This window comes from Eulemur rufifrons, chromosome 7 (assembly GCF_041146395.1).
Source record: "Eulemur rufifrons isolate Redbay chromosome 7, OSU_ERuf_1, whole genome shotgun sequence".
Lineage (NCBI taxonomy): Eukaryota > Metazoa > Chordata > Mammalia > Primates > Lemuridae > Eulemur > Eulemur rufifrons.
In genome coordinates, this window is record NC_090989.1 from 108,548,415 (window position 1) to 108,568,327 (window position 19,913).

General features: G+C 40.5%; 1 protein-coding gene across 1 annotated transcript in view; it reads left to right on the forward strand.

Moving 5' to 3' along the window:
• The window catches only part of WWTR1 (WW domain containing transcription regulator 1), a 127,693-nt gene that overhangs the window by 70,992 nt on the left and 36,788 nt on the right, over positions 1–19,913 (forward strand). Inside the window, exon 3 of the mRNA XM_069473107.1 lies at positions 5,944–6,080. Coding sequence (XP_069329208.1) covers positions 5,944–6,080 — 137 coding nt within the window. The remainder of the gene's footprint in view (positions 1–5,943; positions 6,081–19,913) is intronic.

Consider the following 19,913-nt stretch of genomic DNA (forward strand, 5'->3'; position numbering starts at 1 on the left):
TGTTGCCTTTGTTCTTGTGGCTAAGATTCATTTCTGGTCCATTGGCAAAAGGTACCACTCAAAGAAATGCAAGATATGAGTAAGACATGATATGTCATTTCCTAGGCCTTGAAATTTAAGAACACACTGCTAGAATGTTTAATTTGATTGAAATATAGGCATCATTTATCCCCCCAACATACAAAAAAGTAAACCAGCTTTTGCATACTTGTATTCTAATTCTAATTGAGGAAATTTTCAAAACTTTGGTGTAAAGTCTTGGGCAAGTCTTCTTGCCATCTGGTATGGGATTAAAAATTGGCATTGCATTCATTGTCTACTGACAATGGGTCACATTTACTTGGCAAGCCCTATCTGGGAATTTATCAGCCTTACCCAAATCTGTTTCAATTTCCATTTTTAACAAGAGTGGGTCTAATTGGACTGGTTTACAAAAGGCAAGTTACAAAGCTACTTCATTTGCCAGTTTTTAACCTAATTGTCTTTAGTATGTACCATTCATTATAACATTAAGAGGGTGGTGAATTAGCCTAGTAAATCAAAGTTTTTAAAATCTGATTTTCTAAAATAAGACAATTTACTTATAAACTAAATTGGATTCGTAAATATCATAGGAGTTGCAGGAGTATTATTCTTCAGATGCCTACTATGTGCAGAACACTTTGCTATATTCCACAGGGTCATTTTTATTATCAAAAGAGCTTATATTCTACTGTAAGAAAATTATGAGCACCTAAAAAATAAGAGATAGTAAAGGAAGAGGTTACAAAGGAACTTTATCAAGGGGATAAAGACAGGTAGCACTGAATGTGATTGAGTTTTGAACTAGTCTGTCTTGATTTTATGACCCCAGGCTGCCTTTAAATTCCCATCTCACTGGTGTGGTTCTCTGTAACTGCCTAGCTAGGTTGCAGCAAAAAAAGAGGCATATTGGAGGCTGCTTCCATGTCCTGCCCTAACAGCTCTGTTAAGGGAGGGGAACCCTGATATCTGACACTTTATACCTACCCAGTACATCATGCATTGTGCATAATATGTGTATATAATCCATGGCTGTTAAATAAACTCGAACCAAATGTTGGGCTTGAGGCTGAAGCTGTCTTCCATGTACTCACTGCTGAGTAAGTGAGCTTGGGAAGCCTGGTGAACTGGCCACGAAATCTGCAAGTGACTTTGGTCATAAGATTCCCAGAACAGACCTATTTTATCCTCACAACAAGGAACCAGTGGTTTTGTTAGCTTTTTAACCCCCGTCTCACAGATACCGATGGTGAGACTATTAGGATGTCCAATTAGGTCACACAGGGCCAGAGCTGCTATTAAAACCCAGGCACGCAGGTATATATGACTTCAAGACTGGTCTTTGCGGAGCCCACACTAGGGCAGTAGGCTGCTTGGACAGGGAGATGCCTATGTGAGTTGTACTTTTACTTCATGGGCAATGGGGACCCAGGACTCAGGGGTAACTTGGATTCCAGATGTCCTTGGTATGAGTCTGGAGGTGAGATGGGGAAGGGATTTGTCAGGTAGAGAGATGGGGGAAGGGAAAGAGGAAGGGAGGAAAACCAGAAAGACTGGCAGAAGGGAAGCCCAGAGGCCAATGTGCTAATTGCTCCTGGAGGAAAGGTCTTGAAGGAGGTAGCTGTGGCCAGAGGGGAGGGAACTGGCCAAGTTAACACCCCTCCCCCCAGGTTGAGGGAGGGGCTGGTCCTAGAGGGGAGGGTGGGAGTGCTGCCCCAGCTGATTTCAATGACATTTTAACCCCAAGCATAGAATTAACCTAATACATAAAATGGCTTTCTAAATTTATGTCTTTATTGAAGAAAAAATTAATCCCTGAGGGAAAATTGATTTCACCCACACACAGTTTTCCTTAAGCCTCGGTTTCCATCCAGATATCTTCTCAGAGGAATACTGACCCCTTCTTGCCTTGGCAAAGGCCAGGTCCTGGGAGCTAAAACTCTTTTCCAACCTGGGCAGTTCTCTGAGCAGAGACTTTCATAAAGTGGTTGGAGGCGAGGAGTTGCTTTGGTCTTTCCAAGACTGTGAAAGAAGGAGGCTATCCAAGGGTCTCTCAAAGGGGAAAAGACCACTCCCCATTATATTTGTTACAGATGCCTTTGACAGTACACACCACCCAGGTCTCCCCATATGAAGCACTTTTGGGGGATTTTTTTTCTTTTTAAGTCAAGGGAAAAACATTTTTTTAGTGTGAAGAAAAGTTTTTCTTCCCCCTAGGAACTGGTATTCTTTTTCCTGATAAAAAATATGGGACCAGGTCATTGATTCCATCTCTCTTCTTATTTGGGCCACATGAAGGATATGAGCCATGTGACCTGCATGTCCATGCATGTTTTCTTTTTTGTCTTTTTATACTTTCATAAATATTTTTGTTTTTTTATTGATTATGAAAACAATACATAGTCACTGCTAAAAACCCAGAAAGTACAAAGGAGTTTAGATAAGGAAAAAAAAATCACCATGAGCCTGTTACTTGCGTATATCACCATAGTTTGGTATCTTTTTTTCCTTTTTTGTTTCATTTTTAAATATGAAACTATACAGAGTATGTATCTATAGAATACATATACATAGGCAGATTGAATATATATATGTGTATGGTGTACATATTGATTTCCAAGGGAAATTGGACTTTTGAAACAGCAGAGAGACTTTTTCTTGAAGTAGATTCAGCAAGGGAATGAAGCCAAGAAGAAGGTGGGAGTAGCAGGGAAGTGGGGATTAATCTAGCTAAATCGTGGGTCCTGGCAAACAGTAAGGTTACACTGAGAAATACGAGAAAGGAAATGACTCAGTAACGTTGAGAGAGGGAGCAGAGATGAGACAGCAGAATGAAAGAGTGAATGGCCTATCCTGGGTTTGGGAAGGGCTGTGGAGACCTGGAGCCCCAGGCACTCAGTGATTAGAACAATAGGAGAATTTAGTTTTCAAATCAAATCGTCTGGACTGTATTAAGTAAGTGCCTTTAGTGAGCAATAGCTCTCCCTTGCTTTCTGCATGTAGCCTGGGAGCAACTCTTGACTTCTTATTTGCCATAGAGCTAAGCTGATGTCGGGTGGACTGGCCTGTAGAGCTGGGAATTTGAGTGGCTTTCTTCTCAGAGTTGTGTTGGAGCAGTGAGAACTGCTCACTTAAGAAAGGCTCCTTCTTGTACTCCAGTCTTTGGGGAATACAGTGAGTGACACTTTTAATTAACAGATCTGCTGGGAACCAAGCTACTTAAAACGTGTTGGCTGGGTGTGGAGTTTGAAGGGTGGGCTGAGGAGGCTCCCACAGCCCTGTGGGAGTGCAGGGACTTCAAGCCACGGGTGGGATGTACATCTTTGGGGTCAGAACCATCGACATGAGGGCAGGAGTGTCCACCCGGAAGGCCTCACACTCTGTCCCAGGGGATGGAGGCTGGCAAGCTGGGTGGCCCTCCCTGGGCAAGCTGAGCTCATCTACCGCTTGTGATGCAGCGCTTTCTGCCCTGGGTGTTCCTGTTCTCACCACTTTCAGGAGCCACAGCCCAATTATTCGAGATGGGAGGGCAGAGTTGGGGACCAGCATTTGGGAATGCATCATTCTGATAATCCAGGAGCTCCTGTACTATTCCTACAGCTGGTCGCTGAATTTCTGAAACAGCATTGTCGTCTGTGTCTTCCACCAAATGATACATATTGCCACGTTTCACTGGGGCCTGCAGGATATTAGTTCTCGAATAGCATCAATATCCATGGTATCAGGGAGGCCTAGAAAGGTTCATGAAGGAGAGAAGGATTCTTTTCTGGTACCAAAGTGGAAGGTACTTATGTAGGACATGCTTACTTTGGAAAACATTTTTTAATAGGATGAGTTCTGAAGGAATAACCAAAGGTTTTCTTAGCTCTAATTATTTTGCTAAAGGGAGTTTACTTAACTTTGACAACATTATCAATTGGTTCCTCACTCTGAAAGCCTGAGACAAACCTCCTGAGGCTAGCTATGAGTTTTTGCCTGCCCAAAAGTTGACAGAAGGATTTTATGAAAGCTTTAAACAGAATTACAATTGTTAAACTGAAGGTGTAACTAAGTCTATTGTCTTTATTTTTTATTTATTTATTTATTTATTTATTTATTTTTTGAGACAGAGTCTTGCTTTGTTGCCCGGGCTAGAGTGGGTGCCGTGGCGTCGGCCTAGCTCACAGCAACCTCAAACTCCTGGGCTCAAGGGATCCTCCTGCCTCAGCCTCCCGAGTGGCTGGGACTACAGGTGCACATCACCATGCCTCGATAATTTTTTCTATTTTTAGTAGAAACGGGGTCTTGCTCTTGCTCAGGCTGGTCTCAACTCCTGAGCTTAAGCGACCCTCCCGCCTCACCCTCCCAGAGTGCTAGGATTACAGGTGTGAGCCACTGCCACCCTCCCACCCCCACCCCCCGATTTTTTTTTTTTTTAAAGACCACTGATGGCCACACCTACAGTATTGAAACTCAACAGTTAATCTTAACTCTGCTTTCTTTTCTGAGACTGACTTCTTCTTCTTCTTTTTTAAATCACACTCATTTAAAGGTCTTTTTAGGAAAACCTCCAAGTTTTCCCTCAAGGCAATGGGTGAGTTCCCCCTGGCAATATCTTCAAAACTTGGATAAAGAAATCTGAATAAGAATTTTATCAGTGGCAGGGTTTAAATGTGAGAAAACAGAAGCAAATGAAAACAAAATGAATACAACTTTGATGCAAAGTTTCCAGACCTAAGATCAAGCCTAATGATAGTAATAGTGGTTTCCTACACTAAAATTCCAAAGGAGGCGATTGTTACTGGAAATTATGACGTGTTTAACTGAAAGAGCAAATCATGCTCCTTTTCTCGTGTGCCTAAGGAAGGGTCCACAGTGTGGCTTGATGTGGAAGAGGCAAGCCTGGTTGCAAGGCCCAGAATAAAGGGCTAATGTTCAGTTTCTTCTATCAAAGTTTGTTATCATTGGTGGATATAAAAGATCTCTGATACAGTTTATAAAACAAAGTAGGGGTACCAGATGAATCTGCTCATCTTTAAAATCCATTTTACATGCATATATATATATACACATATACGCATACATATATACACACAAACTCTCACTAAAGGCAGAACTTGGTGGAGTGGGCCAGGCTCTGTAAGGCACCAGGAGGGACCTATCTGCCTTTCTTAGGACATATTGGAAACTCTCAGGCAGAAGCTGGTGTTGGGCTAGTTTCTCTGAGATTACGTCATAATAATGAATATTGAAGGCTGCATAGGATCAAAAGTCTAATCATGTCTTCTCCCTCAGAAACCTTTATGCCTCCATATCTAAATTTCTCCATAAGCTGACACTTGCCTACCTCCGTACACTTATTTCTTGAAACTCTGGCCTCCAACCACACTGCTGTCACCTAACTTGGCAAAGGTGAGCTGCTAGAGGGTGTCGTGTGTCACCTTTGTGGACCTCGCAGTGCCTTACACTCCTACTGTAAGCGCTCACTAATATCGTGTTAAGAGGCTGGTTTCATGGGACCGTCTTTAGATGAGGACAGGTGGAGGGATCCTCATTATGTCAATTCTAAGAGCCCGAAGAGTGTGGGGTGCTGGTGGGGAAGGAGAGCAGGCTCCCCTACCTGACTGCTAGGGAATATGGGCTCCCTGGGGACAGGGGAGGTTTGATGGGACTCGAGCTGCACACAGGGGCAGCCTGGACAGCTAAGTCTTGCACTTGTGTTTGGAGAGCCCCCTGCAGGATCCCCAGTGCGGCCCAACCAGGATGGAGGGATAAATGGGCAAACGTGTCCTTGGATGAAACCAAACACAACTTGTCAGCCACTTAAAGCTGATCCTAAGGGAAGAGCCGGCGTCATTTAACTGTTGTGCTATTATTGGTGATGGTGATGAAGATAATGATGCTGACAATTAAGAAGATAATTAATTGTTTTCCTTCTTTTAGTCACATAGAAAAAATCACCACATGGCAAGACCCTAGGAAGGCGATGAATCAGCCCCTGAATCATATGAACCTCCACCCCGCCGTCAGTTCCACACCAGTGCCTCAGAGGGCCATGGCAGTGTCCCAGCCAAATCTCGGTAAGCCCCAAGCTTTGACTCTGAGCTGAAGAAACACGTTCAACCAAGGGGCCCTGGGGCTCAGAAGTGGCTCAGGTTGTCTCCGTGCCTCTTCATGCGCCCAGACCGTGTTTTTGCCTCCGTTTTGGCTAACTTACCTCATTACCGTTCTGCTGCCTTTGCTGCCTTTTCTTGGCCTGTTTGCCACCTCTTCACGGTGCTGCTACCTTAGGTTCACAGTGCAGTTCAGCTTCCCCTCCAGTTGCCTTAATTAGAGTCCTTTGAAAAATCCCTTACACTTCCTGTCTTCATCTAGATGAAGGCCAGTAGGGCACATACCCCCTTTCTGTGGGTTTGGTCCCTGATTCCTGCCTACAGGTGCAAACTCTGATCTCAAATCCCTTTACTTCTGTTCCTTCCCCCCCCCCCCCCCCCCCCCCGCATAATTGCTGCAAAATATGTGTCCGATAACAGGCTAGGTGCTTTCATGCCTTATCTCATTAAATCCTCCAAACAACCCTACAAAAAGTAACAATCCTCAGTTTATAGATGGAGAAACTTTGCCAAAGTCACACAGTTTGCCGATGGCAGACCTGAATAGCAGAGCAGGTGGGTCTGATTTTAGATGCAGTTAACCATTACATAATCTTCAGGTGGCTTTTCAAGGATAATATGGCCCACTTTTCACTTCATTTACAGTGATAAAGTGTGATTTTAGACTTGAGAATATTTTCTGCTAAAACTATGCCCACTAGAGATAATCACCAGTAAATTAATACACTACAGCAACAGAACTAGCCAGCTCTTTTGGTAATCATTCCCTTCCTTCCCCTTAAGGGCTAAAAATATTAATAACAGAGGGCCAATTTTAAAGTTTTATAAAAGATGGTGCCATTTTCAGATAACATTTCCATTTAAGATCAGATATCCAGATACTGCTTTATACACAGCACAGTTAATTTTAGGGAGTGAAAAGAATCTCCTGTTGGATTTTCAGGAATGAACAGGATAAAAATGGAAGCGTTATTCCTGGACACCCTTCCCTCATACTGTGGCTTGTGAGAATGAACTCAAGTAGACCCGAGTCAGCTCCAAGTGTCTGTTCTTCCAGGAAGTCTGACCCTACTGTTTTAAAGCTTGCTGACGTACACCCTATGCAAAAAGCAAATGGTGTGGGACAACCTCTGTTGTGTTTCTTATCTAAAGGGCAGATCAAGGAAAATGGCACCAGTCCTTGTACCACTGATGGTAAATCAAAGCTCCCACGAGTCATTTGTTCCAAATATATAGGAGCTCCTGTAGAAAGCAGATGCCAGTATAGAAGAAAAAAAAAAAAAAAAAAACCTCAAATTAGGTGGCATTAGACTGGTTTCACAGTTTCTTTAACCATTTAATTTTCATTAAAAAATTTTAAAAACTGATTATTAAAGTTTTAACTTTAACTTTATAATAAAAAAAAAATTGAAACACTTCCAAGAGGCATTCAAAAAGTCAGTCATCCTCGAATCCCCATTTCCTCAATTCCCGAGTTTTTTCCTGGATCCAGCCAGTGTTTCCAGTTGTGTCTGTGTGTGTTTGAATGTTTCCTCACACTAATGTTTACCCACTGTTCTGCGCCTTGCTTTTTTCACTTCCATATCCATACATAAAGAACTGGCTCATTCTTTTTAAAAATTGCCTAATAGGTTAACATATGGATATGCTATAGTTTATTTAACTAGTTCCCATCTAATATTTAGTTATCAATGTGTTGCTATTAATAGTACACACAATATGGAGTGAATATCCTTAGTCATGCTCTTTGTTGCACTCTCTTTAATTTTTTTTTTTTGAGACAAGGTCTTGCTCTGTCACCTGGGCTAGAGTGCTAGAGTGCTATGGTGTTATCTTAGCTCACTGCAAGCTCAAACTCCTGGGCTCAAGTGATCCTCCTGCCTCACTCAGCCTCCTTAGTAGCCGGGACTACAGGTACATGCCACTATACCTGGCTAATTTTTCTATTTTTTGTACAGATGGGGGTCTCATTCTTGCTCAGGCTTATCTCAAATTCCTGACCTCAAGTGATCCTCCTGCCTCAGCCTCCCAAATAACTAGGATTACAGGCATGGGCCACTGCACCTAGCCTCTCCTTTTTTTTTTTTTTTTTTTTTTGAGACAGAGTGTCGCTTTGTTGCCCAGGCTAGAGTGAGTGCCGTGGCGTCAGCCTAGCTCACAGCAACCTCAAACGCCTGGGCTTAAGCAATCCTACTGCCTCAGCCTCCCGAGTAGCTGGGACTACAGGCATGCGCCACCATGCCCGGCTAATTTTTTTTTTTCTATATATATTTTAGTTGGCCAGATAATTTCTTTCTATTTTTAGTAGAGACGAGGTCTCGCTCATTGCTCAGGCTGGTCTCGAACTCCTGACCTTGAGTGATCCACCCGCCTCGGCCTCCCAGAGTGCTAGGATTACAGGCGTGAGCCACCGCGCCCGGCCACCTCTCCTTAATTTTTAAAAATTATGCAATAAGTAGGAAGTGGACTAATTAAATTAAAAGGACCTTGAATGTTTGAAACTTAATATCGAAGGCACACATGAGTCCGCCTGCATACACACACACAGTCCAATTGCACTAGTAAAGTACATCTGGAGAAGTTATAATCTGAACATTCTAAAACTAATTTATCTGTGGCTGAATAAAATACCTTAGTTTCCAGATTTCTAATAAATCAGCACAGTGAATTTCTCAAGGCACACATTCTGGGCTTTCCCCAACAATTATTTGAGTATTTGCCCATTGCAAAGTGTGTTGCTATCTTATAGAGAATCACAGATGTGTCCGAAGGATGGAAATATAACTGGGAATGCCAAGTTCCAAAGACCATGACATAATTTAGAGTCACAGTGCAGTCCTATAAGAAGTGGTTTAATCAGAATATTTCCTTTCAAGCCATAACCATAACACTGCGTGTGGTTCATAGTCTTTATTAAATCAATCTTTAATAATAAAAAGAACAGATCCTTCTCCTCTTCTTCTTAACTCTAGAACTTTGATACTTTTCAGTGGATACAGTGGACAAATAAGTGAACTTAAGCGATATGAACCCTTCAATGGGAGATATTTATATACATGTGAAAAGAATGTCAAAATACAGCTAATAACATTACTATCAGATGATGGAATTAGTACCATTTATAAGCTAATTTTATATGTTTCTAGAGCTGTGATATAATCAGTGATATAGTTAAATTCAGAAATAAATCTTTTATTGGGGGCTCTATATTTTTCTACAGTTTAGGTACGTGGACTTGGGAGTCAGAATTCCAGATTTGAGTCCTAGCTCTGCGGTTACCAGTTTGGTGACCCTGATTAGTTACTTAACTGTGCTTCACCTGCCCGTACGTAGAATGGGGGTAATTAATAATATGAGGAAATTATATGGGTTTATGTATGTGAAGTGCTTAGAATTGTGCTTGGTATATGTTAATAATCAGCTAAAATAAATGTCTATTCTTATTAACATTATTCTTTGTGGGAAAAAGTTTTATTTTATACTTATTTAACTATAGCATGTTATATTTGAAGATAATTTCATTGCTCATCATAAGGCTTTCAAGGAAAAAAAGATTTATTTTGGGCTGGCTAAATTGCAAAGTGCTTTAAATTAGGAACAATGTATTTCATTACTTTCAGTAAGGATAGTGCCCTCTGGTGTAAATGTTTCTGCTCCCTCTCCCCCAAGAAACTTCCTATTAGTAGATATATGTCCCTGAAATGTGGTTTGTAGGTTAAACTGTATTTTATTTGTGAGAGGAGAGACGAGTCACTTAAAGTCATCTTGGAGTGAGTAACTATGTAAAAACAGAGGGTTTTTTCCTGCAGGTTGGCTGATTTGTTTTAGATTCATTGAATTTTCAAACATCTAAGTAAAATGAAATAGGCTCTGAAGGGGAAAACTACAAAAATGATTTTATTTTATACTTTTAATTCAAATAACCAGCTCTAGCTTGGTGTAGTTTTTAACTAAAATTTTAGTTTTTGTATTTGCCAAATTAGGTTGACTGTAAAGTTTTACCTAGTTTGATCCTGTCTGAGCAGGTTAGTGACCTTTAAATCTGAATGCCCAGACATACCCGGTGAATGGAAGAAGAAAAGAAGACCATGGCGGACTTTAGATAGTAGAGAGGAGAGATTACCCCTTGGTGGAAACCATATCACCATTATCACTTGAGGGCGGGAGGACTTGTTTAGAATCCTGACTTTTAAGTAGCACAGTGAGGGGGGAGAAATTACTATCCCTGTGAAAGTTATTTTTTTTCATAACACAAACCGGATGGAATTTTGTATGTTTTAAGTAGACTGTTGGCCTTAATTACTATTAATACCCAGTAAGATTTTTAAAGAAAGAAAAAAAATGAAACAAAAAATAGACTGTCTTTGTAGGCGCTGTTATAAAATATATAGAACAATGGGCCGGGGAGAATGGAGCCTGCCAGGAACTCAGTCCTTTGTTAGGGTGGTGCTGACGTGGGCCTGCGGGTGGGCAGGAGGGTGGGGGCTGTTTTGTATGGTGGTTGATAGGAAGAATTTGAAGTCAGAACCGAGTTTCTCTTGGGTTAGACATTTATTAGTTGGGTTATTTAACCTCTCTGAGTTTCATTTTTCTTCTCTGTAAAAGGGTGACAATGACAGTATCTATCTGACAAGTTGTTTTGAGTATTTAGGTAGTTCATGCGTTGGTACTTGGCATATAGTAAGCCCTCCAAAACCTGTATTGTTATAACTATTATTGTTAGCTGGTAGCCTCATTTTTCCTCGCTTTTCTGGCCCCTGTGTAAGCAGAGGAAGAGCCTTTGATAGCTCTCTTAGAAAGTCATTCTGTTTCTCCTACAGGAAAATCCAACCATGATTACTGCAACTTTTATCATCTGGGCACTTTTGCTTACAAATTGTGAAACTAGCTGGTGCTGTAACCAAAAAATAATCTTTAACCTCAGACAGCAATTGTGAGAAGATTAAGAGGAGCAAGCTTGTGACCCAGTCCTGTCCCCAGCAGGTCATTAACAGAGGGAGTTTGTGAAGAGCAATCACACTTTTGAGTTCTTAGTGCAGAACATTTTCCCCTCTGCAAGTGGTGACAGTGTCAGGTTTTCCCATTTCTTGGCACACAAATACTGAAATCATGCAACAACTTAAAATATCTCTATATTTTAAAATGTTTTTTACGGAAAGAAAGTGACATGCAAGTTTTTTGCCTTTTTGGTGATAATCCCCAGCGATCATAAACCACGGTGTGCTGGGCTCCCATCACACATTAACAGAGCTCCTTGTTGGAATGAGGACCCGACCTGGAGTGCCAGTATCCTTCCAGACAGTACAGGAAAAATAAAGACTGTATAACAACTTCACCAGACTGTCAGCTGCAGCCAGTTCAGAAACTTCTGGTAAAGTGCAGCCAGAGTATATTTTCAATACTATACGAACTTAAAAAAAAAAAAAAAGGAAAGAAAGAAATTACACATACACACACTTCCCCCTTTGAAGATGTGCCATCCACCAGCCCAGAGTCTGAGTCCTCCAGGTCTGTGTCTTGAGCTGTACTTCAAATTATAAACACATGTGTGGGTTTTTTTTTTTTTTTTTCTTTTTTCTTTTCTTTGGGGCATACTTTTCAAGACAAGATGGAAAATCTTGTCTGTGCTCAGTTGGCTCATTCTGCCCTCTAGGAAGTGTGCAAAGACACTTAAAAACATTTTATCAAATGCAAATAAAATAGCTAAGGAATACCGCAGCTAAGGATTGCTTAAAGCACGTAGAAAGGTATTCTCAGAGTTCATGAAAAGTCAGAATTATACTTAGGTATCTCCTGTTTTTTCCTTTTTCCAGTGTTTTTTTTCCTAATCACATTTATGTGGTGAGTTCATGGCAGACACATCTGGCTATTGTGATTTTTCCAGCTCTGATGTTCTCACTGCTTTGTGAACTTTGTGGTTTATGCAGCATAAATTAGCCTGAAGTGTACAGGCACATACACACACAAACCCAAGACAAATGAAAAAAACAAACCCCCCCCCCCAAAACCTATACACCTCATGAGGGAGGGTGGAGGTGGTGGGGTGCTGCTAGGATTGCTGTGGTGGGAAGTGTGTATTTATGGAAGAAAAGGAACAGTGGTGGGCACAGGAAAAAGGGAAAAGGTTCTTGTTTAAAAAGAGTTTTTTCCTTGATTTAAAAAAGAAGAAAGATTCTTCTAAACACCATAGAAAATCAATTTTCTTTTCTGAGATAGATTTTGAGGAAGCTGTTTATTGTCAAAATTCACCCCAGGCAGGGCGCGGTGGCTCACGCCTGTAATCCTAGCACTCTGGGAGGCCGAGGCGGTGGATCGCTCGAGGTCAGGAGTTCGAGACCAGCCTGAGCAACAGCGAGACCCCGTCTCTACTAAAAATAGAAAGAAATTATATGGACAACTAAAAATATATATATAGAAAAATTAGCCGGGCATAGTGGCGCATGCCTGTAGTCCCAGCTACTCGGGAGGCTGAGGCAGGAGGATCGCTTGAGCCCAGGAGTTTGAGGTTGCTGTGAGCTCGGCTGACGCCACGGCACTCACTCTAGCCTGGGCAACAAAGTGAGACTCTGTCTCAAAAAAAAAAAAAAAAAAATTCACCCCAGTTAACCAGCGTTATTGAAGACTGCTCTTAAGGACATTCATTATAGGTCCTTTCTTTTCAGGTTTTTAAGAAATATGTGAAATGGGGGCTGAAAAAAATTTACCAAATCAACTGATTCAATTTCTTCTGTGTAAGAAAGTTGGACGTAATAGTATATGAAGAAATGAACCTTGTGTTTTCATGGCTGTATTACATTTATCTTAATGTGGATGAATCTTTATCTAGACCAGTATTCATTTATCTTGATGTATTAAGATTAGGTGATGAAGACTTGCAGATTTTATTATGAGAAATTTAGAAATTTAGGTAGAAAATCTCTTATTTGATAAGAAATATTGAGCCATCAAAAATGTCTGATGCCACAATTTTTCTAAAAATATATTCTCCAAGATAAAATTCCAAAGTAATACACTAGGTGAACATTTTGGAAAGCTGTGTACACAAAGATGTGTTAATTACAATAGCCAGTAAATAAATAAATGCTTGTAACATGAAAATAAATATATTTATAACCAGTGAAATAATGGTTATAGACTGTGTAGACACCTGGAAAACTGTTTATTATGGCATTCTAATATTATATTATACAACAGGGAAAATGATTTATACTTTGATTATAATTTTACTTTTTAAAAATGACTTTGCTTAGATTCCCCTTTCCCACAAGACTAAACTTCTTGAGAATAGGGACCTTGCTCTTCATCTGTGTATTTCTAGCCCCTAGCAAAGTGCAGTATGCATCACAGGTGTACTATTTTGTAGAGTACATTTATTGTGTAAATCAATTATGCATTTTAATATGTTAATAGTGATTATAGTTAGGCTGTTGGATTATGGGTGATTCCCCCTATTTTCTTGTAATGTGGTTATATTACTTTTATAATAGCAAAAAGGAGAACAACTCGGTATCTTGAGCTTTCTAGGGTGGAAGAGAAGGATGTGGTGTTGGAAAGAAGGCTCCAGGCCCCGTGTGTGACACAGACCAAACCAGGAATGTTCAAGCCTCTGTAGGCGACTGAGTCTGCCTATGGCAAACAAATTACTCACTAGTCTCTAAGATCATCGTTTCTCCTAAGGTGGTCCAGGTCTACCACTAGTTGGGTCCCTTGGTGCATTTGTTAAACTTGTGTCTTCAGAACCTAGTGGTTTGTTTGCTCCCAAAAGAACATCTTGGACTGCTGCAGCTGCTGGGAAGAAGACTGCTGGGCCCTACTCCTGGGAGTTCTGTCGGCAGATGTAGGGTGGTGTCTGGAGAGGTGAGGCATTTTCAAGTGCTCTGATCGTCAGCCAGGTGTGGGAGCTGCAACAGAATTTGCAACAGTATTTTTTAGCACAGTGATTGGAAAATGCTGTTATAATAAAAATACAAAACCCATTCGAACCCAGTCTATAACTTATCTGGAAAGTACTTGGAGTATCGCCAGCTTTTTGACTGAGTTCTTTGTCTGAATTGACATTTATTGTGGCATTGGCTTTTGTCACTTTGGCACTTACTAGTGCACACATGAGCACTGGGCAAGTGAACACCAAACCACTTTCCGGAGAGTTCTGACCCCAAACATACCAAGTAAACTTCAAAAAGAAAAATAAAAGTTACATCTTGGGATCTAGATTCTTGAATTGTATTGTTTAACTTGCTGGGTAAATGTAGAAGCCCACTTTCAACTTTGCTTACTGAGAGTCCAGCCTCTGCAGGCCTAAACCTCTGAAAAATTCCAGAGAAGCTCCCTACACCCTGGAGAAGAGGAAAGTCTCCTGGGAAGGAGGTCAAGGCTAGGTCAATTTTTTTTTTTAGTCCTTTCTTTATTTGCACCACATTAATTAATTCATTAATTAATTTTTAGTGGCATCTAATCTCTTCACCAAGCTCTGGACCTCTGTTGAGAGTTTTAAAAATAATTTTGACAGTTTTAGTGCTATTTGCTGGCTGACTTCCAGTAGTTTGCCCTCAGGAACTTCCTTGCTGTGAAGAATTTTACCCTGTTAAAGTTTGAGGCCCTATCAAGGCAGTGGGATTCTGGGATGGTTTGTCATTCAGCCAGTTGTTCCAAATTGATAAGTGCTGAGTGACATTTTGACACTTCTTTCTGATCTCCTCTTTGGGGCCACTGGCAATGTCGCCCCGCCTGTGTGCGATCATCACCTCTTCCACCCAGGTATCAACTGATTGATTTCTTCTTCCTTTCTGGAAGTCTAAATTTATTCCCTGGGTGTTTTGCAGTTGCTGGTGGTCAGGAACAGCTGTTCTTCCATGCTTTACTCTGAATAATTCTCTGTGATGAAGTCAGCAAAATAATACTGTAAGAGGAGCCAAGAAAACAAAAGCCTTGAGAGTCTTTTTCTCCTTCAGTGCTGAAAGGAGGAAGATCGCCCCCCTCCCTGTTTTATTTTTTTTTTAAGGCAGGAAAAAACAAAGATTCTAAACATATATGAGGCAATAAGATTCAAGAATGTTGTTTTATTCCATATTACATAATTGCTATTTGGTCATTGTGGAAAATGCTGATCAGCAAAAAGTGAGAAAATAAAAAGCCACTGTAATCTTAACATTCAGAATCACACTAGCGTTTTCTTCTATATTTGTCTTGTCTTTCCTCTACATCATTTTTGTAGCCTGTTCCCCCACCCCACCACCCCCAGAGACTGGGTCTTGCTCTATCTCCCAGGCTGGAGTGCAATGGTGTGATCACAGCTCACTGCAGCCTCAAGCTCCTGGGCTCAGGCAGTCCTCCTGCCTCAGCCTCCTGAGTAGCTGGGACTATAGGCGTGTGCCCTCCAGCTAATTTTTTTATTTTTTGGAGAGGTGGGTTCTCGCTATGTTGCCTGGGCTGGTCTTGAACTCCTGGCCTCAAGTGATCCTCCCGCCTTAGCCCTGCAAATTGCTGGGATTATAAGACGTGAGCCACAGTGCCTGGCTATAGCCTGCTTTTAAAACTTAATGTACCATGAGCATCTTTCTATTTCAGTAAATATTTTTCTGTAATTTTTTGATGAGTTGTTTTCATTATATTAGAAAAATAACACAAGTGTATGACAAAAATTCAAACAGTTCCAAATGGTATTCATGAAAAGCATGTCTCCTTCTCACCATGACCCCCAGCCCTTCCCTCCTCCCAGGGAAACCACTGCTACCAGTTTCCTGAGTATTCTTTTAGAGGTGCTCTATGTACACATGCATGCTTGGGTAGGTACAGTATGTCCTTTTAAAACTTAACATATTTTAGGGAGCTTTCTAAATTAGTACTTACAGATTTATTCATTATTTGTCAGTAATACATAATATTCCATTCTACTGATGTACCATATTTTATTTAACCAGTCCCTTATGCTGGATATTTAGGTTTTTTTATGATTGCTCATTATTATTAAACAGTGCTACAGTGTGCATCGTGATTGCTCATTATTATTAAACAGTGCTACAGTGTGCATCATTGTACATAAATCCTTGTGCCATGTGCTATGTATGTATAGGATAATTTTGCAGAAGTAGAAATTCCTGGATCAAAGAGTGTGTGCATTTAAAATTTTAATAAATGTTGTTCCCTTTCTTTCCGCAAAGGTTACACCAGTTTATACTCCTACCAATAAAGTGCTTTACCCTTGTATCCTGCCCAATAATGTCTATTATCAAATTTTATAGTCTTTGTAATTCTGACAGATGGAAACTAGATTCTCATTATTTTAATTTTTTTTAAGTTATGAGTAGACTTGGGCATATTTCTGTTGCTTGTAAACCATCGTGTCATGTTGCTGGCTGCACCGTATTCCTTGTGCGAATTTATTTGACTAATTGTGCCGTAATTTACTTAACCAGTTCTTCTTTTGAGAGACATATAGGTTGATTCTATTTTTTATCATTATAAATGATGCTATAATACATATTCTTACACATATATTTTTGTGCCTACTTTTAATTTCCTGATTTTCTCCGGTTTCTTTGGAATGTTTGTGAGTAAAGTATAAAAATTCCTTTAAAAGTACAATTTTAACATAGTTTGCTTTTATCAAACTAAACAAGGAATTGTCTAAAGATCCTCTGTGTATAGGGTGGGGTTTAGGGTGCTCCTTTCTTTTAAAAACATCTAGGATTGCCACAAAAAACGTATTTTTAACCAGACACCTAGCTTTCCCGCTGTTTTCCAGCTTGTATATCCATATGTTTCTGACTGAGCCATAAATGGAAGTTTCATTGGAAGTTATTTTGCTTCCCAGTACATGTCATGCATTTCATTCCATATTATTTTCGTCCTTTTCCTTTTCAGTATTATATTTCTCAGACACCAGTGAAGAGTGAGTTGTGAGTTTTGAATTTTGCCAAGATTTAAATATTTGCAGAGCTGGAAAGAAAGAAAGTTTTAAAAAAATTAACGTGGCTGATTTAGTCCTGGCTCACAAGGCCTTCATGTAGCTGCTTCAGAGCCAACACTTCAAATATCAAGAAAAATATTCTTTTATTTCCACCTTTATCAACTACTATAATTAATTAATCAACTACTATAGTTAATTAGAACGGAACTATAATTTCTCCCCAAATGGAATTGGATCATCCCATCCTAGCAAAACAAAACAAAACAAAAGCTCAGAGCAGCTCCAAACTGAAGGTTTCTGGATGCCTTCCTGACATTGTTTGTGCCTGGGGCCCTGCAGACGAGGGACACTCCTTGAGACTTCTCCGATACCCAGTGTGCCTTGTTGGCTTGTGCTTCCTCTTCTCCTCTTTGTCTGCTCTAATTTTAAGTGCACACCATGTGTGTGTGTGTGTGTGTGTGTGTGTGTGTATTGCAATTTGAGGGAATCTCAGGGTCCAGACTACAGTGTATTAAAATAGGGTGGCTTTGGCCTGAGACATTCCTTATTCTGTAGGTTTCCATTTGCTGGTTTCTTTTCCATCCTCCACTCAGCCCTTCTTAGCTTGTTCATTTTTCCTCCAGCGAAGGCCAAAATAGAGCAATGTCTTCAGCTCTGACCCTGAGAAGTGGGGGCTTTCCCAACACGGTCTGAAGTTTACAATCAACTTCCTTGGTGCCCCAGGTTCCTCCTAAGAAAACCTGTAATTTCCTATTCTGGGTGTCTTGTCCTCGAGGTCCAGAGGTGTTTCTTCTGAAAGACCTTCCCAATCAGTCCTGTAGGGCAGCAGTCCCCAACCTTTTTGGCACCAGGGACCATTTTCATGGAAGATAATTTTTCCATGGATTGGTGGGCTGAGGGATGGTTTCAGGATGATTCAGGCACATTACATTTATTATGCACTTTATTTCTATCACTGTTATTCTTACACTGCAATATACAATGAAATAATTATACAACTCACCATCGATTGGGGACCCCTGCTGTAGGGTAACACTTTGTCCTGCCTTCCTAGGCTCTCTATTTTTTGAAAATGAAAATTATTTGAGTAATAGTTGGTGTCAGGGATAGAGGTGGGGAGGCTGGGAGGAACTGTGGGTAGCACAAACTACAGCTAGGATTCTGTCACTTCCCAGCTCCAATCACTTATCAAAGCCACTGTTTAATAAGGGTTTCCTCAAAGATCAACAAGGCCACAGAACAGGGGCCCATAGACAGAACACTTTCTCTGGACCCTCAATCTCTAGGGGTTTGGGGCTATGTGTAGAGAGGTTTTGTTTTTAAATCTGTCATTTCTTATTTTGAAATAATCTTAATCTTACAGAAGAGGTTCAACTATAGTCTAAAAAAGGAATACACTTCACCTAGATCTGTCTTTGCTAATTGTTTATAATTTGCTTGTAAACAAAGCCACATTTGCTTATCTATCTGTATATGTGTGTGTGTGTGTGTGTGCGCGTTGTGCGCGCGTGTGCGTATGTTTTTTTCCTGAAGCATTTGAGACTAAGTTGGAGGCATCATGCTTCATCCCAAAACACTTCAGATTATATTTTCTCAAAGTACATATTCTTACCTAAGCACAGTACAGGTATCAAAATCAGGAAATTTAACATTGATATGATACTATTATTTGAAAAGTCTTCAGTTGTCCAAATAATATCCGTTATGGCAATTTTTGTTTCTGGTCCAAGATCTAATTGAGGATTACCCATTGCATTTAGTTGTCCTGTCTTCTTGATGTCTTTTAGCTTGGAATGATTCCTCAGCCCTCGTGTTTCTGGACCTTGACATTTTTTAAGAGTGTGGGCCAGTTATTTTGTGGACTGTCTTATAATTTGGATTTGTCCAGTGTTTTCTCATGATTTGGATTTAGGTTGTACATTTTTGGCAGGAATACCACAGGAGTGAGGCTGTGTTCTTCTCACTGCATCCTATCAGGAGGTACATGATGTTGTTTTGTCCCAGTATCAGTGATGTTAGCTTTGATCCCTTGGCTAAGTGGTGTCTGTGGAAGGTGGGGGTGGGGCACAGTTTGCTTGGGGCAAATGGTTTCTCTAGTGAATATTTTCAGTAAAGCTAAGGAGACATGAGGAAAGGCTTTTTGGTCCACCAGGTCTCTATAAGGTGTGGCCTTAAGTCCTGTAAACCCTTTTTCTTGGGATGACTAATGACCATTCCAACCTGCCCAGTTAAGCTTTACAGAATATTATTTATTTGGCACATAATATATCTGTGTAGCTATATACACAGATAGGTAGTTTTAAAATAAAACTTGATCCTTCCACCCATCTATTTGCTACTCGTCCCTCTTATAAAATGTATCAGTCTAAAGGATAAAAATAAATAATTGAGTCAAGTTGGGATAAAGAGAGACTGTAGCTGAGAAAACAATAAAGCCAGGGAGAAAAATGCATACCATGGGGTCCTCTGTGGTTGCTAGAGGTGCCTGCAGGTTTGGCTCTGAGATTCCTGGGGGCTCTTGCAAAGAGGGCAGTATGTTCAGTTATGGGAGTCAGAGCATTCATAAGGTAACGCTTGCGTGGTGAAGGAGAAATGTCGTTTTTCCAGGGCCAGAGACTTAAAAGGGAGTTCTCTTGTAATTCCCAATAAGTAATGTAGACACTGTGACCTAGAGGACAATGTCCTCAAAAATCCCAACAGTGAACACTAGGAGTTTTAGGGGGAGGTTTTCTATAACCTCCCTAAACGCTGGGCGATGGCATGGTCTCAGAGCATCTGCCAGTGGTCACAGAAGACCACAACAAGTGTATACTATGTACCCAGTTTGATTCAAGGATAAAATTTAGACAATGTAGAGCTGCAGGTTTTTTTGTTGTGTTTTATTTTATTTT